The 24,464-nt window shown below is 40.6% G+C and overlaps 1 protein-coding gene across 5 annotated transcripts in view; it reads left to right on the forward strand.

The window, feature by feature from the left end:
• LOC124064720 (glutamate receptor 2-like) overlaps positions 1 to 24,464 on the forward strand; it is a 151,037-nt gene that overhangs the window by 107,108 nt on the left and 19,465 nt on the right. For 3 of the 5 annotated variants that reach the window (XM_046399427.1, XM_046399409.1, XM_046399418.1), the window contains 2 exons: positions 15,765 to 15,879; positions 23,402 to 23,536. In XM_046399427.1, the coding sequence (XP_046255383.1) occupies positions 15,765 to 15,879; positions 23,402 to 23,536 (250 nt within the window). Of the gene's footprint in view, positions 1 to 15,764; positions 15,880 to 16,664; positions 16,780 to 23,401; positions 23,537 to 24,464 lie in introns of those variants that run through there. The other 2 variants (XR_006844306.1, XM_046399437.1) reach the window with 2 other exon arrangements.

The raw sequence follows: 24,464 nt of genomic DNA on the forward strand, positions 1-24,464 counted from the left end.
AGGGGTGGGTGGGGTCCTTCATGATGCAGGAGGCCCTTTTCCTGCATCTAGAGGTGTAAATGTCCATGGTGGGATAGGCTACGTCCAACAATCCTATGTGCAGCTTTCACCACCCTCTGCAGAGCCTTCCTCTCTGCTGCAGAGCAGCTGCCATGCCACATGGTGATGCAGGAGCACAGGACGCTCTCATCCACACATCTGTAAAATGATGTCAGAACTGAGCTCCCCAGTCCAGCACACCTCAGCCTCCTGAGAAAGTAGAGGCACCGGTGTGCCTTCCTGATCAGACAGGAAGTGCTGCTGCTCCAGGTCGTCCGTTATGTGGATGGTACCCAGGTACCTGAAGCTGGGGACCACTTCCACCATTGTCCCTCCAATGTGCAGGGGAGGAAGGGGGAGATGTCTGCGCCTTCTGAAGTCTACGATCAATTCACAAGTGCATAATGTCATTTCCGCAAAATTGATTTTATCTCTATCACTTCTCATCTTTGTGAGTTGCCAATTTCTGAAATGAGGACACTTCTTTTAAATCCTTTGCTTTCTGAATCACAGCCTGACTTTACATAATTTGCAAGTGGTAAGTTGGAAAAATAACTTTAAGTTATATTTTCCATATGTTGCAGATTGTTACATATGTCTTTTTAAAGCACAGTGTTCATATTTGTGTTATTTGTGTAACTATAATGAGAGGAGCAGGTATTACATCTACATCTAATGCATGTTATACATACGCAATAAATTATTTGCAGTTCAGTTTGTAAATACAGACAGCAGAGTTTTTTTATTTTTTACTAATGTACTTCAGGGCATTTCATTTAACATTGTTATTTACATGTACATAGAGGCAAAAATACATTGACCAAATTAACATACCTTTAAATAAGGTCATCTCAATATGTAATATTTATTTCAATTTATAAAAAATGTGCCACTTACTTGATACTGGCATGATTTCTATCTTATTGTAAGCAATGATCAAGATGTGCGTGCGTGTGTGTGTGTATGTCAAGCTGTATTTGAGTTGCTCATTTTCTTGTTAACTTTTGTATCTTTTCAGCACATTATGGATAGCTGCATCATCTTGTCCTTCTCTTACTCTTCTGTCTCTTTTTCTCTCCCTCTCTGTCAAGCTCTCAAATTTCACTTCCTTTCCTCAGCAGAATGTTTTTTGTTATTAATTATCAATTGTTTTTGTCAAATTTGCAGTTAAAGCTGCATTAAGCGATTTTTGAACACTCACTCTAATTAGTCTAATATACTCTAGTATATTGACAGGTCAAATTTGTAGCTGATTGGTTGACAGCTTAAACAGAGAATTCATCCCAAAGAAATTCTCGTTATTGACTAACTGGAGCAATATTTTAAGTGGTCATGAGTTTCACTGACTTTTTGTTCTAAAAGATATAAAACCAAATATTTGTTTCAGGGACCGTTTGACAAAATCTGATTTTTTTTTAGTTTATAGCTGCTTGATGTGAAAAGGTTTGGGAATCACAGAACCAAAGTGTGTTGGTATAGTAATTAACTTTTGGATGCCCTATTCCTCCTCTTCTTGTTCCAGTATGTACAGTATTCACCTGCTGAAATGTTACATGCCTCCAGGTTTGCTGTTTTCAAAATTAATTTTGGAAAATACAGGTAATATATATACATCACAATATCAGCTTACAGTGCATCCGGAAAGTATTCACACCGCTTTGCTTTTTCCACATTTTGTTATGATACAGTCTCATTCCAAAATGGATTAAAATAAATTTCTCCCTCAAAAGTCTACACAAAATACCTCATAATGACCATGTGAAACAAGCTTGCTTGAATTTTTTTTGCAAATATATTAAAAATGAAAAACAAAAAATGGAACATGTACAGAAGTATTCACACCCTTTTCCATGACACTCAAAATTGAGCTCATGTGCATTCTGTTTCCATTGACCATCCTTCAGAAGTTTCTACAACTTGAGTTGAGTCCACCTGTATTGTGAGGACAGTATTGTGCCAACACGCACCAGGGTGAGTTATAACAATGACAAACCCTGGTTCACAGCTAAACTCAGACAGCTGAGGCTAGTGAAAGAGTCTGCTTTCAGGAGTGGGGATAGAGACAGCTACAAAGAGGCCAAGTACAGGTTTAGCAAGGAGGTGAGAAGCGCTAAATCCCTGTACTCTGAGAAAGTTCAACAGCAATTCTCAGCTAATGACTCGGCCTCTGTGTGGAAAGGGCTTAGGCAAATCACCAACTACAAGCCCAAAGCCCCCCACTCTACTGCCGACCTGTGACTAGCCAACAGTCTGAACGAGTTCTACTGTCGCTTTGATGGACTATCTGCCGGCCCTGACACCCCCACTCGCCCCATCAACACGGCCATTCACACCCCCCACACCCCTGAAGTCATTCCACCAGTATCCACCTCGGACCCCTCCTCCTCCACCACAGCCCTCTTTATCCAGGAGGAGGACGTTAATAAGCTGTTCAGGAAACTGAACCCTCACAAGGCTCCTGGACCAGACGGTGTGTGTCCCTCCATCCTGAGACACTGTGCGGATGAGCTGACTCCAGTTTTCACAGATATTTTCAACACCTCTCTGGAGTCATGCCATGTGCCAGTCTGCTTCAAAGCCTCCACTATAGTCCCAGTCCCCAAGAAGTCAAGGATCACTGGACTTAATGACTACAGACCTGTGGCACTGACATCTGTAGTCATGAAGTCATTTGAGCGCCTGGTTCTGTCCCACCTCAAGTCCATCACAGCCCACCTCCTGGACCCCCTGCAGTTTGCCTACAGAGCCAACAGGTCTGTAGACGATGCAGTCAACCTGACGCTACACTTCATCCTGCGGCATCTGGACTCCCCGGGAACCTACGTTAGGGTCTTGTTTGTGGACTTCAGCTCTGCCTTCAACACGATCCGCCCAGCTCTCCTCCAGGACAAGCTGTCCCTGCTGAACGTGCCTGACCCCATCTGCCGGTGGATCACTGATTTCCTGACAGACAGGAAACAGCATGTGAGGCTGGGGAAGAATGTCTCGGACACCCGGACCATCAGCACCGGTACCCCCCAGGGCTGTGTACTTTCCCCTTTGCTCTTCTCCATCTACACCAACTGCTGCACCTCCGGCCACCAGTCTGTCAAGCTGATTAAGTTTGCAGACGACACCACCCTCATCGGTCTCATCTCGGACGGGGATGAGTCTGCCTACAGGAGGGAGGTGGACCGTCTGGTGTCCTGGTGCGGTAACAACCACGTGGAGTTGAACGCCCAGAAGACGGTGGAGATGATCATCGACTTTCGGAAAGTGCCAGCTCCATCGCTCCCCCTCACCCTGACAGACACCCCCATCTCCACGGTGGACTCCTTCCGCTTCCTGGGTACCACCATCACCCGGGACCTCAAGTGGGAGCTGACCATCAGCTCCCTCATCAAAAGGGCCCAGCAGAGGATGTTCTTCCTGCGGCAACTGAGGAAACTCAAGGTGCCTGCCAAGATGATGGTTCAGTTCTACACGGCCATCATCGAGTCCATCCTCACCTCTTCCATCACCGTGTGGTATGCTGGGGCCACTGCCAGGGACAAGCACAGACTGCAGCGTGCTGTGCGCTCTGCTGAGAAGGTGATCGGTGCCTTCCATCTCTCCAAGACCTGTACACCTCCAGGACTCTGAGGCGTGCAGGTCGGATCACAGCTGACCCTTCTCACCCTGGACATGGACTCTTTGTTAAACTCCCTTCAGGCAGGAGGTTACGGTCTATTCGGACCAAAACTGACTAACATGCTGCCCTGCACCTTAGCAATTGATTTTGCTCATTCACTGTCCACCTGCAGTTCATTTGCACTGTCTACCTCACCCACTTGCACTATACTTCTCCCTGCACTACCTTACTTTGAACTACCTCCAGTAAAGTATTTATTTCGCTTATTTTATTTTGTGTTACCTTATTCTATTTTTTTTTATTATTTTTTATTTTTTATTTTTTATTTTATTTTATTCTTCAATTATATGTTACTGTTATGTTCTATGTATGCACCAATCACCAAGACAAATTCCTAGTAATGTGAAACCTCTTCACTTACATGGCAATAAAGTCTTTTCTGATTCTGATTCTGATTCTGATCTGTGTTAAATTCAGCTGATTGGGCATGACTAGGAAAGGCACACATCTGATCACTGGGGAAGGGTACAGAAAGATTTCTGCAGCATTAAAGGTCCCAAAGACCACAATAGCCTCCATAATCCATAAGTGGAAGAAGTTTGGAACCACCAGGACTCTTCCTAGAGCTGGCTGCCCATCTAAACTGTAGTGATCAGGGTTGAAGGGCCTTAGTCAGGGAGGTGACCAAGAACCCAATGGTCACTCTGACAGAGCTCCAGTGTTGCTCTGTGGAGAGGGGAGAACCTTCAAGAAGGACAACCAACCACCACTGCAGCACTCCACCAATCAGACCTGTATGGTAGAGTGGCCAGACGGAAGCCACTCCTCAGTAAAATGCATATGAAAGCCCATCCGGAGTTTGTCTTGGTAGACTAGTAAGGGTCGAGGGAACGATGACTGCACTAATGTACAGAGACATCATTGCTGACAACCTGCTCTAGAGTGCACTGGGACTGGGGCAAAGGTTTATCTTCCAACAGGACAACGACCCTAAGCATACAGCCAAGTGGCTTCAGGACAACTCTGTGAATGTCCTCGAGTGGCCCAGCCAGAGCCCAGACTTGACACCTATTCAGCATCTCTGGAGAGATCTGAAAATGGCTATGCACCAACACTCCCCACCCAACCTGATGGAGCTTGAGAGGTTCTGCATTGAAGAGTGGGAGAAACTGCCCAAAAATAAATGTGCCAAGCTTATAGGATCATACTCAAAAAGACCTGAGGCTGTAATTGCTGAATACTTATGTACATGTTATACTTTTGCGTTTTTATTTTTAATAAATTTGCAAAATATTCAAGCAAACTTGTTTTACTTTGTCATTATGGGGTATTCTCTGTAGAATTTTGAGGGAAAAAATAAATTTAATCCATTTTGGAATGAGACTGTATCATAACAAAATGTGCAAAAAGAAAAGTGGTGTGAATATTTTCCGGATGCGCTGTAAATGGAGGGCTTACAAGATTTTAAAACAGGCCAGTTTTCAAGTCTTCAAGACATGACATCAGAGTAGATATTCACATTGAACTGACATTGACTGAATCTCATGTGAGATAGCAGCATTGGCAAGCCTTGAACATTACTTCTCCTACACTTTACTAGATGGATTAGTTGGTGTTAATACCAAGAATATCGCTTAATGGAGATTTAAATCTAACCCTTTTGTATGACTTCTGTCATTGAACTATAGCATGTTAGAGCCAGAGACATATTTTGCAGTTATTCACTGAATCTCTGCAATCATCTTCTGTTTTTCCATGTCTCGGTTTCTGGCATGATGTTACCTTTCTCACTTCATGTTTTTTTTGGGGTTTTTTTTTCCCTGTACTGCCACTGCTATAGGCATAGTGAATGATTAATGCTAAGTTAAAGGCAGGTTCATTTAAAAAAAAAAAAAGACAACTGAAGTGCTCATAACCCTTTGGGCTACAAAAGACATCCTATTCGAAATATTAAACAAATATTTAGCAATAATTACTCAGTCAATGAGAAATAACTTACTGTTATTATACAGTATTTCCAACCAGTCAAAGTGAACAGAACCCAAGCCGGGATATTTGTCACATTTTTAGTTTGGATCTCTTAAAAGCATTACATTATACACAAGGTTCAATGTTGTTTGATTTACTCAGTCACAAAATACCACATACCATTAGCGACAATGTCATCACCTTTTCATCCTATCATTACATCATTACTATTATGTAAAAGCTCTTCCTGCTGGATTGTTTCTTCTCCTCTCCAAGAGCTAATCAGTAAAAATGGGCACTATGAAAGCTAACAAGAAATAAAAAAATCTCATGATGTTAGAAGCAGAATTTAGGGAAAATAAAACAAATGACTGGGCTGGTTGCACAAAGATACAAGATACAACAGATTTAGGTCACTGTTTGATATGTTCTGGTGTAAGTTAGTGAAATGGTTTCACAAAAAAGAAGCTAGACTGATGACTAATTATTTTAATTAATTAATTCAATCCCAGAAATTATGCAGTGTTTACATTATGTTGAATGATGACATTAAGTAACCCAAAGTTCTTTTTCTAATTTTGTTGGATGTTTCACTTTGGGAAATATAGCCCACTCCTGGATTGCAGAAGTTCTGTTGCCATAAAGCACTTAATTTAATTCAATTCAAATCATAACACATACATGCAGCCAGTGTGTCAGAACATTAAGATCATGATGGCTGATCTTAATGTCTGCTGTTCAGATAGAGAAAAGAGGGTTTTGAGGCTCGATATGTAGTTGTTCCATCTTTGAGTCTGTTTCCTTAATGATGTGGTTTTAATGACCATCTCCATGGCCTTCGTTTTGAGAGAGGTGAGAGCTACAAGTTTGGGACCTTGACAGTACCGGTCTTGAGTATAGGAGTAACTGTGGAGTGTTTTCACAGATGGGAGACTACACTCTTGGCCATTGAGCTCTGAGACAAGAAATGAAACATGCTTCCTAGCCGCTCAGCACACCATAGGTGTTGTCTGGCGCAGGTGCTGTGTTTACACTTGTCTTCTTTTGTAAGGTCTCACCACATTGTTGTGTTTATGATGGGAACAAAGTCACTTGGGTTGATTTGGACATAATTTCATCTAGCTGGGTGCTGTTGTCTTTCTCAGATCTGGTATAGAAGGAATTGATGTCTTTGGGGAGTGATGCTTGGTTACTCCCTGCAGCGTGCTTTGTGGGAACTGGAACTGGAAACCATTTTCACAACTTCCATCATCTTGAGGCTCCACCACTGCTGAGTGGAAGATTTGACCTCAGTTCACCACTTTGTTTTGATTTTTCAGTTTGGCACTTTGTGGCATTCTTGACCTCTCTGTTAACTGAAAAATTCCCTTCAGATCTTCTCAATCACCAAAAGTCTAATGTTGGGGAAGAAATTTTTGGGTGTGAATGACTTAAAAAAAAAAGTAATTTAAAACAAATTTCCTGTATATGTACACCACCAAACCACTTGGAATAAGCCACTTACACTAGTCTAAAAAAATAAGCCAGGGACAAGACGTACTTTTATATTTTTATATTTTTATAGTCTACTTACTGCTCCTGGGACGTGAGTCCTAATTTTGTACCATAAACATGTGAATGTGAGCTGGTATGACAATAAAGTTCCTTGAATCCTTGAATCCTTGAAAACAAGACCTAATAATATACATTATACACCATATTCACATTATGGGCAGTAGTCCTATGCTTAATATCCAGCTTAAGCCAATTCCCCTTAAGGTATTAAGGCTCTTATACTGAGATTATTATCATTTAAAACGGCTTGCTAAACAGAACCTTATCAATGGTGTCAGTTTTTTCACTGCCCATAAAGTGAATATGGTGTATAGTGTGGAGTCATACATCTCACAGTACCTATGTTCCCTTAAGGCAACGTGTTAGAGGAAGGTCCTCAATCTTCTGAACAAAAGATCTGAAAGTGAAAAAAAAAAAAAGAGAGATTTGATATATATAAAAAAGAAGGAAAATCTGAAAACAAGAAATGTGCAACTGAAAAAACAAGACCTCAAATATTGAAATACATATGAAAGTGAAAATTGAAAATAGATAATTTATTCAGGACTGAATAAAAACTATATTTAAATTGTAAAAAGCTTTTCCTTCCTTTGAAAGTATGAAATCTATATTTCAGCTTTCAAGTTCAAATCCTTTTTTCAAATTAATGAAACTTTTGGTCTGATTTGGCTCCATATAAAACCAACTTGGAAGAAATTAGAGAGAAAAAAAGGACATAATCCAAAGTGTTTTATAGTTGCTGTGCCTTCATCATCCTTTTAGTGTATGGATATACTGTGTAAAATGTATTAATATTACCTGAAACAAAAGGTTAAAACAAGATATTCTACTTCAAGTTCCATGGGATGCATACAGTTTGTGCTACTGTAACACAACTTTGTTTTGTTGGCACTACTAATGTATGGCTCAACAAATTTGCATATATCCCATCAATGTGCGCATGCGTCGATATGTTTGCAGCCTGTTATAGACGCTCCCGACTTTCTTCACTGTTTTCTATTGTTTTTTATTACTTTACGCTACTTCTTTTTTATTTCTATTACTTTTGGACTACACTCAAAGAGTTAAAGCAAGGCGTCTGGACTTGTGAAGATTTGGCTTGAAGACGTTTCGCTGCTAATCCAAGCAGCTTCATCAGTTCTGAAAAAACTGTCTGGTGGGGAACAAATATATACCCCTCAGTGGGAGTGACTAAGTGAAACTAACTAAAACAAAGGATCTGATAGTCCTGCAAATTTGTCTATGTAATTTGACTGCCAGAGATGGCCCTCTGTGTCTAACAACTGGCTATCTGAGTCTAACAACTGGCTAATGGCTGTGAGACTGTTAATGAGTTTGGGTATGACCGGTTAACGACCTATTGCTCTTATGGCTGTCGTGTGAATTGGGGTGAAACTTCCTAGGTATGGATGGGAGGACATCATTGTAAGTGCAAGAGAGATGATGTCTAAGTCCACCACCTCTGTTAAGTGAAGGCTTTTCCAACTTAACATAGATGGCTTCCTTCCTCTGTCAAGAATGTGGACATCGTTGTCATCAAAGGAATGTCCCTTTTCTCAGTCTCAGTGTAATCACTGGTTTGAAATGGACCGGGATGTCGTGGTTGTTGAAAATTCTTCTTAGTTTTTCTGATAATCCTGACACACAAGAAATGACAATGTTACTCCTCTTCCTGTTATTGTCTTTTTATTGTTGGTGGGTCTTCTTTTTGTGGCTTTGGTGAGTGCCCAGTTGGGGTAGCCACATGTTTTTAGGGCTGACTTGAGGTGTTGTTGTTCCTTCATCTGTCCTGCTGAGCTGGTGGGGACTGTCTCAGCTCTGTGATGCAGGGTTCTGATGACTCCCATCTTGTGTTCCAGTGGATGGTGTGAGTCAAACAGTAGGCATTGGTCTGTGTGGGTGGGTTTCCTGTATACTTCCACATTAAGGCTTCTGTCACCCTCAGTGTGAACAGTACAGTCCAAGAAGGCTAGATTGTTATCACTGGTGTCTTCCCGTGTGAACTTGATGTAGTGGTCCACTGCGTTAATGTGATCTGTGAATCGTTTCACTTCCTGGGTCTTGATCTTGATCCAAGTGTCATTCACATATCTGAACCAGTGGGAGGGAGGTGTTCCAGGAAAGGACATCAAAGCTCTTCTTTCCACTTCTTTCATATAAAGGTTGGTCACAATGGGAGACACAGGTGATCCCATGGCACAGCCATGCTTCTGTCTGTAAAAGTTCTCCTTATACTGAAAGTAAGTAGTGTTCAGGCAAAGGTCCAATAAATCACAGATGTCGTCTGGAGAGAGATTGGTTCTGTCCTTAAGTGTGTTATCCTGTGAAAGGCATCTTTTTACCATCTGTGTGGCTTCTGAGGTGGGGATGCACGTAAACAAAGAGGTGACATCAAAAGAGACCATGGTGTCCTCTGGGTCCATGATGATTTCCTTGACTTTGTTCACAAAATCCTGGGAGTTGTGGATGTGATGAGGAGTGTGTCCCACTAGTGGTGCCAAGATGTTGGCCAGGTGTTTCGCCACCTTGTATGTGACCGAGTTGGTGCTGCTGACAATGGGCCTGAGGGGGACTCCTTCTTTGTGTATCTTTGGGAGTCCATACAAATGTGGAGTGGCCTCTCCGGGGTAGAGCTGGAAGTAGAGCTTGCGGTTGATTATTTGATCTTTTTCCAGTTTTTGTAGATAACTAATTAGCTGTTATTTGTATTTGCTGGTGGGATCTCTCTTCAGCTCCTCATATGTGGCTGTGTCGCTGAGGAGGGGGGCCACTTTGGAGTGGTAGTAGTGGTAATAACGTGAGTGCAGTTTGATGTGCTTTACGGAGACATGGTTGCACCAGGATATACCCGATGACAGTGTGACAGTGACAGGCTTCCATAGGGTCCGGGCAGACAGGGATTGCGCTGGTAGCAGTAAGCACAAAGGGGAAGGGCTTGCTGTGCTCGTTAACCGGTGGTGTAATCCAGCTCACATCACAGTGAAGGAGTGCATCTGCAGCCCAGATGTGGAACTGTGTGCCGTTGGGCTACATCCATATTACTTGCCCAGGGAGTTTTCACATGTTGTCATGGTGACCGTTTATGTCCCCCCTCTGCAAGCCCCAGCACGGCATGTGACACTATTCACTCTGCAATAGCCTGGATACAGACTCAGCACCCTATTGCATTCATTACTATCTCCTTGGAATAGGCGATGCCATCATCTACCTGCTCAACAGAGTCTACATCCACCTGGACAAGTCGGCAATCACTGTGAGAATCATGTTCTTTGACTTCTCAAGTGCATTTGACACCATCAGGCTGGCTCTGTTGGCTGAGAAGCTGACAGCGATGCAGGTGGATGCCTCACTGGTGTCCTGGATTTCAGACTATCTAACTGGCAGACCACAGTACATACGCCTGAAGTGCTGCATGTCAGACAGAGTGATTAGCAACACTAGGGCTCCACAGCAGACCGTCCTCTGTCCCTTCCTCTTCACTGTTTACAGCACAAACAAGCACTGCACAGAGACCTGCCATCTTCAGAAATTTTCTGATGCCTCTGCAGTGGTTGGATGTATTACTGGATGTGATGAGAGAGAGAGTACAGGACTGTAGTGGACAGCTTTGTTACTTGGAGTGGGAGAAACCACCTACAGCTCAATGTGACAAAGATTAAGGAACTGGTAGTGGGCCTGAGGAGGACTAAGGCTCCAGTGACTCCTACCAGTGGTGCCACTGTGAAGGTGGTGGGGGAGTACAAGTACTTACTGGTGTACTTGGACCACAAACTGGACTAGTGCAAGAATGTGGACACTATGTATAGAATATGCCAGAGCCTTCTCTATTTTCTGAGGCGACTGAGGTCCTTCAACATCTGCAGGACGATGCTGAGGATGTTCTATGAGTCGGTGGTGTCCAGTGCCATCACATATGCTGTTGCCTGGTGGGGCAGCTGCCTGAGGGTGAGGGACACTAACAGACTTAATAGAATCATTAAGAAGACCAGCCATGTTGTGGGAGAGGAACTGAACTCTCTGACAGTGGTGTCTGAGCGGAGGATATTGTCCAAAATAAGAACAATACTAGACATTCCTTGGCGACACAGGAAGTCATTTCTGCCTGTCGTCGTCAAACTATTAAACTCTGCATTGTAACAGACACACATACTTTTCCCCAGGATGTATAAATGTACAGATATATGTAACTATCTGATATTTTATATTTTATACTTTATTTTAGTTTTTATTTTATTTTATTTTATATTTTTCATTTTTGTTTTCTCGGTCGGGAAAATTGCAAGTGCAATGTGTGTACTAAAAAAGAATTTCCCCTCGGATAAAAAAAAAGGAATTCTGATTCTGATTCTGATTCTGAATTGAGAATCTTTACCACTCACAGAGAATTTGATCAGGGAAAAAGTAGTAGGTAGTGGTAGTGTTGTTATAATAGCAGATTTTTGCCACTCAACATATACTCCGCACCTAACCTGGGCCAGATGTCAGAAATTTAAAATTTTAAGGTAATTGAAAGCAAAAGCAGCAAATCTTCAGTGTTATAGCAGGCCTCAAAATATTTTTTCTGTTTCCTATCCATGGGAAATAAAGTTAATTTTGTGATATCTGTTTGTCAGAAATCCATTCAGCTACCAAATACTTTACTCACAGAGCTCCTCAATAACCCAATATCGTCTGCATACTGTAAGTCACTGGGAGTTATGCAGATGGCGTTAGGTGTCATACTTTCCTCAGTGCCCAGGACAGAAGATCATAGTGAATGGGTCGGCGCCATGGTTTGCTTTCCAGAAGCCTAATTATTTTTCTACCCTATGCCAGGGTGAACACTGAATGGATGTCAGGATTAGCCACAAACCCTTCTCATTGACTTTAATGTCCAGTGTGTGCCAGTGTAAAGCTAGTGTAAACCTTGAAGAAGCATTGGCTCCTGACAAGGTGAAAAGGCAATGAATGTTAACCACTGCTTTTTATGGAATCAACACTGTGGGAACATACCCATGACCAAGATGGAGGTTCTTGTTAACAACTGTCTCTGACCCTCTGGCATCTTGGAGCAAGGACAAGGAAATGTCTGGATGAGCTGAGGGAACTAAGTGTATGTTCTCAAGAGAAGAATGAGAAAACAAATTTGTAGGGGTCAGCTGACTACAGCAATATCGAGGTTACTGGTTTCCGGATCTAGTGTTGCAGGTGTGGCATCAACTTGGGGGTGATGAATCATGATTGACAGCTTAACAAAGAAGGCTGAAGACCTTCCCGTATCACATTGCCTTCAGGGAACATAGTTGTTCAAGAGAAGAATGAGAGAACAAATTTGCAGGGGTCAGCTGACTACAGTAATATCAAGGTTGCTTTGTATAAGTAGTTCTATACATATAGATACCTCTTTTGAAGTTTGATCAAATTGCGATAACACTGTGTACCGTGTACGGTGTTTTCCCAACAGATGGTGTTACCCTTAATGTGTATATACATTATTTAGGCTGACTGTATATAGTGGGGGAAATAATTATTTGATCCCCTCCTGATTTTGATTTTTGATTTGCCTCCTTACAAAGACATGAACAGTTCATAATTTTTATGGTAGGTTAATTTTAACAGAGAGAGAGAATATAAACAAAAAATCCAGAAAAAAAGTAAATAGGGGTTATAAATTGATTTGCATTTGATTGAGTGAAATAAGTATTTGATCCTCAAGCAAAAGATGACTTTGTACTTGGTGAAGAAACCCTTATTGGCAAACACAGAAGTCAGATGTTTCTTGTAGTTGGTCACCAGGTTTGCACACATCTCAGAAGGGATTTTGGTCCAATCCTTTTTACAGACACTCTCCAAAACCTGAAGGTTTTGAGGCTGTTGCTTGGCAACTCAAAGTTTCAGCTCCCTCCACAGATTTTCTACGTGACTACGGTTCGGAGACTGGCTAAGCCACTCCAGGATCTTAATGTGCTTCTACTTGAGCCACTCCTTTGTTGCCTTGGCCGTATGTTTTGGGGCATTGTCATGCTGGAAAACCCATCCACGGTCACGAGGTTCACATCCACAATTCTACAGTACATGGTCCCATTCACTGGCCCCTCAATGCGGTGAAGTCTTCCTGTACCCTTGGCAGAGGAACAGCCCCAAAGCAGATTCTTTCCACCTCCATGTTTGACAGTGGGGATGGTTTTCTTGGGGTCATATTCAGTGTTTCTCTGCCTCCAAACATAGCAAGTCGAATTGATGCCAATGAGCTCAATTTTGGTCTCATCTGACCACATCACATTCTCCCAAGTCTTCTCTGAATCGGGCACTGCAGGATCTCCATTCATTTCGGCGTAGTGTGTTCTGGGCTGATCCCTCACCTTTTTCAGAATCATCCTTACCCCACGAGGTGAGATCTTGCATGGAGCTCCAGAGCAAGGGCGATTGACTGTTATCTTGTACTTCTTCCATTTTTGAATTATTGTGACAGTGGTCTTTTTCTCACCAAGCTTCTTGCTGATGGTCTTGTAGCCCATTCCATTGTGCAGGTCTACAACCTTGTCCCTGATGTCCTTTGGCAGCTCCCCGGTCTTGCCCATGGTGATGGAGAGGTTTGAATGGAAGAGATTGATTCTGTGACCGATGTCTTTTATACACATAGCAAGTTAAGATTAGAAGCACTTTCTGAGAGGGACAGGACTAACTTGTGTGCTTCATGTGGACAAGCATACCATGGCAATGGAAGGTCCACAATCCAGACACTTATATCCACAGGCCAACAACAGTCATTTATTTAGTACTAACTAAATACTAAGTAACTTGGTATTATGAAAGGGAAAAGTAGAAAGTCTTCGGTTGGCCCTGTTGGTAAATACTTCCTTTTTAAAAAGAAACTATTAAAGACAGTATGTGATAAGTTCATTTGCAATTTAACAAATGAAACTAAAAAGCACAGTCAATTACAAATAAGAATTATGAAGAACCTTATTTTTTAAATATGAATCGATACTACTTCTATGCAAACATTAATATGAGATCAAACTGAATCCTAAAACAGGCCGGTGCTTGTCATTCCAATTATAATGAGTGCTAAATTACTTTTACCAGAAATGTCCTTAGAAAAACGTAGCAGGAAATCAGCGGGATATTAAGGGACACATAATAAAGTATTTGCTTCATCTCTTAGAAAGTTCATTTGTTATATTTAGAAGCATCAGTAATTGTCTAACTTTGTGCAACCAGCCCCTGGTCATACAGTATGAGACAAAATGTGTGCCTTAATTTGACTTTGCCCATAGAAAAATTAGCATTTATGCTAAATGGTCCCTTTGCTCTGCTGAAAGCAGAATTCCACTTTCTCCACAAATGTGGAAGTATTCATGAAAACTAATGTTAGCCTTATGTTTGCAATTAGCCAGAATGATGTTCCTATAGAGATGGTCCCTGAATAAGAACAAAAGCACAACAGTTACTGGTGTCAGTGATGCAGGCAAATCCTGAATAAGAACAAAAGCACAATAGTTACTGGTGTCAGTGATGCAGGTAAATAGTTTGACTGTAATAGGAAGATGGAGCGGTTATGTGTATGTATGGTTGCGTTTTTGTGGCATTTAGAATAATCTTATTAAATGTGAATCCAATTATCGAAATCAAATTAAAATAAATAAATATTTGCACTTGAAAGAGAATGCCAGCCTATGTAATCTGTGGATTCAGACATATTAAGGGAACAATCCTGAATTCAGACATATTAAGGGGATAATCCTAAATAGTTTATGTAATATGAATGAAAGCTGAGAGTTTCCAACAATTCAAATTGGCATCACAGACAATCCCTGCAGTACGTGTCTGTTGAATAATCTTTTTGAAGGATTCTTCTGTTAATTTAAAGTGACATTTGGCTTGTTTGTCATCTTTTGCAGTATCTGACCTAAATTCAACCTTAGCCAACCTTTAACTTTAACTTAAAGAAATACTACAGTTTATTACAACTCTTTTTTCTAACAGTAATACATGCATTGGAAGACAATGACATAATTAAAAATAGTTCAACAGGCAAAGAAGAACAGTCACATTATTACACAGGTTGTAAATACAAGCCCAAGGTTAGCAAAAGTACATATTTGAAATAAAAAATTCAAACTTGCTTGTTTCTGTTGCTATTCTGGAACATTAACCAGACAACATCCAAGCTTAATTTAGGGTTTTTAGAAAGTAACTTTTGAAGGTTATGTTGTAAGATATAATCTGTTGCTGGCGATTTCTTTTTATTTTAATTGGCCAAAACAACAGTGCATGGATGTTTTATATAGTGTTACTGAAGGAAGCAAGAGATTTGTAATTTATCAACCAAGACCTGCCATGAGATCTCAACCCTATCTCTGCAGTTCAATAAGGACATTCATGTCATTCAGAAATATTATTCATGTGTCTTTAACAGGTTGAGCTTAGCTACAAAGACCTGTTAGATAATCTAATACTGATTAGTTCACTGTTGAGAAAGGAGAAACATTCCAGCCATGTATATTCTGTTTATATTAAGGATTAATAATTAATTCTACTAACATGCATACCAGAAGAAGGACTGAGACTAACAATCACTGAACTGCTAACAGCCACTGTGTTCATGTAGAAATGCTGTGAACCTGGCGGTGTTAAAGTTGAACGAGCAGGGCCTGCTGGACAAACTGAAAAACAAGTGGTGGTATGACAAGGGAGAATGCGGCAGCGGAGGAGGGGAGAGCAAGGTTAATACACACACACACTCACACATATAGATAACACACAAACACAAAGGCAACAGAGGTAACAGGCATAAGAAAAGCTAAAGAAGCAGCACAGTTATAACGCCACATGTGAATGCAAAGATGGCAATCTAGCAATGTCCTTTAACTGAATTTTAGTAAATTAATATTCACTGATATTACATGTAGTTATTGGATTTAGCAGTTGCTGAAAAGCATCACTAACAGGTAGCGTTGTAGTCTGTACTGCTTCTTTCCCCTATGTGTTGCACCCTGTTTGGAGAAGGTCGGGGTTACGGTAGGCTTCAGCAGAAAGGCCAGAGTCAGGTGACCTCGCACCAGATGGCAGCAACAGTGCGGAAGAAGGGCTGTTGATAAAGAGTTTGTGCAACCTGGCCAAACTCTATCTATGGCTCTTGTCTGGAATATTGCTGCTGAAAAAGCAGAAAGGTTTTTTACTGCAGCGCCTCTCATATTCTGTCTCAGGGGCCAACAGACGGACAAATGAATAGAGAGATTACTTAAATATTTACTTTAGAACACTTCTACACAAAGAACTAATCTTACATTTTGGCATGGTTTTTAAATTAAAAGTAAAATATGTGGCATATGTGGCAAAATATTGTAAAGACAAGCTTTAATTTTGGTCATGATGGAATGTGTTTCTGCAAATAGCAAGTATTAGTGGGCCCTGTCTTGGTCGCTAAACCAGAGTGTGAGAACCGCTGCCCCACTAATAACATAACATAACATTGATAATGATGTTATTTATGTTATTTTCATTGAAGAGTGCCAGTAAACCTTGCCGTATTGAAACTGAATGAGCAAGGGACCCTAGACAAGATGAAAAACAAGTGGTGGTACGATAAAGGAGAGTGTGGCTTCAAGGATTCCACTAATAAGGTCAGTTGTTTATGTCTGTGGATCAACAGACTATTTCTTTACACATTTAACATGCACAGTAATTTTGTATCAGGAAAGTAAACCATATTTATACTTCTTTAAGATTACAGTACTCCTCTATATGTGTGTTAAACTGACAAATGACAGTATTAAATCCATGTCTATTAGCAATTAGGCTCATTGATGTGTCTTTGTCTTGTGTGTGTGTGTGTGTGTGTATGTTTTGGATATCTGATGAATAATCTCATCTATTATGTTTGTCTTTAACACTTAATGTCTATTTGTAAGTCAAGGTTCTGTCAAAAGAAGGAAATAACATAATATTAATTATTAATTAATATTAGTTAATATTAGTTATTGTAACCAACCAATAACCAAGCTGGAGAGCATTCAATTTTGTGTTCACTGAGAAATGTCAGTATCTGAAAGATATTAACACTAATCAAGCGAACAGTAAAGGGTTGAATCAGAACATTAGCTGTCTTGCATGCTGAATTCAGCAGTTGCCACACCAATATGCAAATAATCACATACAATGACCAGTCAAGCTATAAAAGAATTTATTAACAAAAGTGACATCCATTGGTAATCAGCACTATTTTCAATTAATAAAAAATCTGTCATACTACAACTAGAGCAACAAACACAAGCAATCATATTACAGCAAAGCAAAAGAACACATGTAGTGTATGTGTGCATTTGTGTGTGTGAGAGAGACGAGAGAGAGGACCAAGATGGCAGACGAAGTGATGGCGGGTTCACCGTCTAGGGTTTAAACAAAGGCAGTGTGGGGAACAAATGGGACAACGCAACCTAGCACATGCCCAACAAAAAGTGTGATCCCTATGTTCAGGTGGCTGTAGGTGTTTAAAGTGTATATAGGCAGGTTAGTAAAATGGGAAAGAAGAAGAAATACATAGAGCAGGGAGGATCCTAATTATCATGAAGCACAATAAACTGGGTTATTTTACTATGCGGTAACAAGGCAGGTGAACTGTTCATCAGCTGACTTGATGCCGGTCCTTCAAATGGTAGAATATCAGTTTATTGGTTGGTGGCAATAGGCTCGAGAAGAAAAACACTCATGATGTGAAAGAAGCACAAGTGCAGAGTGTAAACAAAGTGACGAGGAGCTTGAGTCTTATGAGCGTTCAATAAACAAAGGACACGGTGGGTGTCCTTAATAAACAAGGGTCCCACAACAACAAAGCACAGTTAATATAGTGTTTAAAGACACGCTATAAACGTTCAGTTGTGCAGATGTTTTTAAGTCTGGGCATGCTGCTGGAATTTGTGAATTTCCCTTGGGTGGGTGGGTGGATGGATGGGTGGATGGATGGATGGATGGATGGATACATACTTTTTTGAACCCGAGGGAAATTCAATAATAAAGTATCTATCTCTCTATCTATCTTCCGTAACAAAGAACACAACAGTTCTATAACAACAGCACACTATCTAAGTTTCTGTCCAGACATTAGCCTCTTTGTGTTGCTCCAATCTGTTGCAATTAGAGGCTGGAGCTGGTGGGGCCGTTGTGCGCTCGTTCAGTGTTCACGGCACACTGAGTTCCTCAATGGGCAACGGGAGAATTTAAACTAAATGTAGTATGTGTGATGTGAAATATTAGGATAGGCTATGACCAGAAGATCAGGATTCGGCTCAGGGAGACCAGGGACTGATGGACATGAAATAAATCAAGACTCAGAGGCCAGAAGGTTTGAAGTGCATAGGTGCCATGTATTAAAAAATAACAAAGTAAATTAATTCCAAAAAACATTATGGTCATGGAAGAGAAATATATCTAAATACAAAATTACAAACAAAAATAATCACACTATTTACAAGATATGAACTGGCTGTTTTCGCATTTCTGAGATTTTAGTTTCTTAAGTTATTAAGTTAATTTAGTTAAGGTAGAATAGCTAAGTCAAAATACTTTAGGTGCACCTTTATTCCTTTCAATTCAATTCAATTCAATTCAATTCAGTTTATTTATATAGCGCCAATTCACAACAAAAGTTATATCATGACAATTTCCAATTAGAGCAGATCTAGACCAAACTCTTAAATTAAATTGTAGTACAGAGAACCCAACATTCCCCTTGAGCAAGCACTTGGCAACAATGGCGAGGAAAAACTGCCTTTTAGAAGGCAAAAACCTCAGAGCAGACCCCAGCTCAAGATGGGCAGTCATCTGCCTTGACTGGTTGGGTTGAGAGAGAGAGAGAGAGAGAGAGAGAGAGAGAGAGAGACGGACAAAGAGAGAGAGGCAGAGGGGGTGAGGCGTGAGAGAAGGAGCACACAAGCAGAGATGCATAGCAGCAGTAATAATATCAGAAGTATTGGAACTGTAGATAATGATAATGACAATGAAGTATACAGAAGATACAGTACTATGGTGATTATGCTAGCAATATAGCAATACGAGAAAGCACAAGGACTCCAGGGAAGAAAACTACTACTTTCCAATTATTAACTTAACCCACTGCGTTGAATAAACACAAATAAATGAAATAAGCTTAACATCACTATAGAACTCAGTAAATCAAATTGAACCTAACACTTGAATCTTAATTAAATAATTCAAAATAAATAAACTGAATAAGTTCACTTAAATCACAGGAAAACCTTTCAAAATAACCACAAATTGAACAAAAGTACCTCTTTACAGAGAAACTGAATGAAACAGGAAAGAATGGTTGAGTTCAATTTAGTTATTTGAGAGTTCTGGGCATAGTATGTGTGTTTGTTGGTGTGTGCACGTGCACATGCACGCGCGTTCCAGAAAGGAATTATTCTGAGCAAGTGTCTTCACATGTGTCCTACTGCTGTGGCAGGGACGTATGGAAGGAGTTGTTTGAGCTGTGGTTGGTGGTTGTTTCCTCCAGACTTGGCTCCCGGTTAGTTGTCGATTGCGTAGCTTGTGATCTTGGAATCTCTCCTTGGTTATAGAAAAACCTGGCCTGTTGAGGTACAAGCCATAAATAAATCAACACACAAATGAATAAAACACTCACACTGTAAGACCAAATACACAAACACTCTGGTAGCTGTATGTGTGTGGTAACTGCAACAACTTAGCTCACTCACCAATTCAGGTAGTTCATAAAGGTTCAAGGTTGTCAACAGTTCCTTTGGTTTTGCTGCAGATAGTTCATACGGTTCAAAATCATCAACAGTTCGTTTGGTTTTGTTGCAGGTAATTCATCTGCCGCCGCTCCGCTCTCAACAGTAGCTCCAGGCGTCTCACTAATGTGAGCGGCGGCTTCCTGTTTCTAGGGTAGTAGCACACTTGATTGGCTGCACCTGCATCACATTCATTAGTAGATCACATGATTTTTTTGACGTTCGGTAATTCAGACTAGTATTTTTATTATTAATTATAGTATTTATTACTTATGTTTATTTTTTAATGCAGAGTTAGTATTTTTATTAATTATTTTATGTGTTATTTATTTTAGAGCACTGGGTTACGTAAGCCTCACACCTAGGCCTGATTAGTGAGGCTTTGGTGCTCATTCATATGAATGATTGCAAAACTCTTGTTCAGGATTCTGGGACTCTCTGCTATTGTTTTAATCTTGGCACATGGCATGAGATCCCAGCAGGACTTATTGAGTGCAACCTGTGGTAAAAATTATGGAATCATCACACTTGCAAGATCCATAGCACAAAACAAATTTTGTTAAACAGCTGAACATTGTGACTTTGTGGAACAGACTTGAAACAAATCAAAGGCAATGCTTTTCCATAGTAAAATAATTTTTTCATATCAAGCAAAGGAAAAAAATATGGAATCACTCAAGGCTGAGAAAAAAAAAAATATGGAATCACCTTCAAATTATCATTTCTATTACAAACATCAGTGGTGTGGTGCAGTGGTTAACATTGTTGCCGTGAAAGTAAGGGGGGTTCCAGGTTCAAATCCCGGTCCCCTTCTGTGCGGAGTCTGCATGTACTCCCTCTGCCCACATGGGTTTTCTCTGGGTACTCTGGCTTCCTAATTGGCTACATTGCCCCTAGGTGTGAGTTTGTGTATGTGTGGTTGTCTGTCTTTCTGTGTCAGCCCTGCAATTGACTGGCAACCAGACCAGGGTGTACAATGGGCAGAAGAGAAACAAAGAGTGCGGATGACTGGATAAAAGTGAAGTTCAGTGATAAATCTGAACTTTTGTCTGGTCCCACTCCAATAAAGCATATAAAGATGACTGCCTGAAGAAAACAAACTTCCCCAGTGATTGTTGATATGGGGTTGCATGTCAGGGGAGATGGCAATCATTAACTCAATGCTCAAGTGTACTTGTAATTTCACACGTTTCTCATTTCATCCACTAGAGAACTTGGTTATGAGGAATCAATTTTCAAGTCAACTCAATTCAAGTCAATTTTCAGGATGACAATGCATCTTGCTACAGAACCAGGAATGTCAGTCAGAGCTTTTCTTCAGGAAAGGCATATCCATTCTGTGACAGGACCATCAAACAGTCCCGATCTCAGTTCAATTGAGAATTTGTGGTAAAAATTGAAAAAAGTGGTCACCGACAAGACTCACAAAATTGAGCTGTCAACTGCAGTACATGAAAATTGAAACCAGACTGATACAGAAGACTGTTTTTCTGTAGTCAAATCTCTGCCTCAAAGAATTCAGGCTATCCTGAAGGTCAGAGGACGTGCAACAAATTACTAATTGTTTTTTGTTCATTTGCTACTAGCAAAGTAGCTAGCTCCTGCAAGGAGCTTCAGGATGAGTGTGTGAGTGTGTGTGTGTGTGGGGGGGGGGGGGCCACCATCTCTATGGTCACCAAGTATTTGGAAGAAAAAATATAACCTAACTTATTGAGAACTTTCAAAAATTTCCTACATAACCAATTTGTCATTGCGTTTAAACATCACTAGGGAAGAGTTGTCTACATATTTAATTTTATTTTTGTGATTGACTTAAAGGTGAAAGTTGGCTCACAAAGGATTGTGATCAGGAAATGCAATGAAACGGTGCAGAGAGGCCACCACCATCTCTAAAGTCACCAGCTATTTTGAAGAAAAAAATATAACCTAACTTGGGATCAGGAAATGCAGAGAAATGGTGCAGAAATGATCGGTAGTTAAAAGCTTAAAAAAAAAATCTGTCCACTAACTATGCATAGGCCTACAAAACAAGACATTAGTCTTGATACATTACAAAGACAAATTGATCATTCTACATGTATTATTGACAAGAAGATAAAGTCTGTAGCAATGATCAGGTAAGTTGTACACACACATTTGAAAAATATGGATTACACAATACAATTACAGAATGTTTGATTTAAATTTGATTTTATGTCTTTCTGTCATTCATTGCAGAATTAAAAATACTACTGTATATTTATCAGTTTTCAAGCCCCTTCTGTCTCCCCTGTAATTTGAGGTGTATCAGTAGTCATTCAGGTGGAGAAAGAGAAAGTCACCAATAAACAGTATTTTGAACACAAACTTGTAGAAGCATAAAAACTCTTGCAGTAATGGCTGAGGTGGACTGGAGGCTAACCCAGCATGAATGAAAGAAAATGGAAACACCCTGGGCATATGTTGATGTTAACATAATTATGCTCTAGGCTATGAGACTAGCTCCTGAGCACAGTGATGAATGAAAAACCAGCAAGGTAGATGTTTGACCTTGAGCATTAGAACACTGCAATACTTATTTTTAAGCATTTGCACAATGGCTACTGTTTACCAAAGCACAAGTCTGACCACATCCGATCAGACTGGGCAGCGAAGCATTGCTTCTCAGCCTGCTGTTGAAAGGAATGTAAACTGGTTTATAATACAATATATGTGACATATGGACAACAGTTTTCACATTGTCTGTCTCGCCTAAGATAAGGTAGGCAGTTACTTTTGTAAAATATAAATAAAAAAAAGTCGGATGGGCCAAGAAACACAAGCAGTCAAATGGCCGGCAGATTGGAAACAACCAAAAATATAATGCCCAAATTTTGTAAACATCAGTCACAGTTTACACATCCATTTCTCGCTTCAGCATCAAAGAGATGATATTGTGTCTTCACTTTCTGATTGAAATAAAGTAGTTTAGATAATCTGGAGGAATTCAGATTCTCTGACTGTTCATGTTTGTTGCCCTTTTGACCTATTTTTAGTGATGTAACTGCATTACATTTCAGCAATGTCTTACTTGAGTATGTTATGTTATGTACTTGAGTATGTTCTGTTATGTACTTGAGTATGTATGTTATGTTATCAAACCTCATATAAATGATGCCCGGAGCCATTTTAATGGAAAAAAAATGCTTTTGATGGTAATTGAGTAATTTACTAGCTTTTTCAGAATAGACAGTGTCTGCAAACACACCTATAAAACTGTACATGCATGTGTGCTGATTTTAATGCAGACAAACTAATAAAGAGAATGAATTGTTAAATGTTGCTTCAATGTGTACAGGTCAAGTTTGGTTTGGTTCTCTGTCATTATGTGTTGTCCTAATCTAAAACTTCCATATGAAGTCCATAAGAAATGGCTTAAGGGTAGTGATTAAAGTTAGCTCATAACATAAAAATACCCCACTAATAAATTTCTTTGGGTGACTGCCCTCTTTTTTCCCTCTGTGTGATGTACCAGGAGAAGACCAGCGCTCTGTCCCTTAGTAACGTAGCAGGAGTCTTCTACATCCTGGTTGGAGGTCTGGGTCTGGCCATGATGGTGGCACTGGTAGAGTTCTGCTACAAGAGCCGTGCTGAGGCCAAAAAAATGAAGGTACGTTATCTCTGCAGATACCAGGGATCTCATTTATAAAACAGTGCATCCATGCTGAAAGTGCAACCAAAAATTTAAAAATATTGTGTGCCAAAAAATTATTACTAAAATCCTGTGTATGCAAAAATTCAGGCAGTATAAATGGTCAGTTTTGGATTAGGTATGGCTCACTACTAGTGCAAGTCTTTGTAACACAGCTGAGTTGATCTTTTTGCAGCCATAACAGCTTCCACTCTTCTGGGAAGGCTTCCCACAAGAAGCCTTGTTTCTGTGAAAATCTTTACAATTTCATGCAATACAGCATTGTGGATAAAGAGGGCTGTGGTGGTGGAGGAGGAGGGGTCCGAGGTGAATACTGGTGGAATGACTTCAGGGGTGTGGGGGGTGTGAATGGCCGTGTTGATGGGGTGAGTGGGGGAGTCAGGGCTAGCAGATAGTCCATCAAAGCGACAGTAGAACTCGTTCAGACTGTTGGCTACTCGCAGGTCGTCAGTAGAGTGGGGGGCTTTGGGCTTGTAGTTGGTGCTTTGCCTAAGCCCTTTCCACACAGAGGCCGAGTCATTAGCTGAGAATTGCTGTTGAAGTTTCTCAGAGTACAGGGATTTAGCACTTCTCACCTCCTTGCTAAACCTGTACTTGGCCTCTTTGTAGCTGTCTCTATCCCCACTTCTGAATGCAGCCTCCTTCTCTAGCCTCAGCTGTCTGAGTTTGGCTGTGAACCAGGGTTTGTCATTGTTATAACTTACCCTGGTGCGTGTTGGCACAATACTGTCCTCACAGTACTGGATATATGAGGTTACAGTATCTGTATACTCAGCAAGACTATCCGCAGCTGCCCTAAACACGTCCCAGTCCGTTGAATCCAAACAGAAACGAAGCTCTTCCACAGTCTGGCTGGTCCACCTTTTAGATGTACTCACCACAGGTT

This window comes from Scatophagus argus, chromosome 2 (assembly GCF_020382885.2).
Source record: "Scatophagus argus isolate fScaArg1 chromosome 2, fScaArg1.pri, whole genome shotgun sequence".
NCBI classification, from domain to species: Eukaryota; Metazoa; Chordata; class Actinopteri; family Scatophagidae; genus Scatophagus; species Scatophagus argus.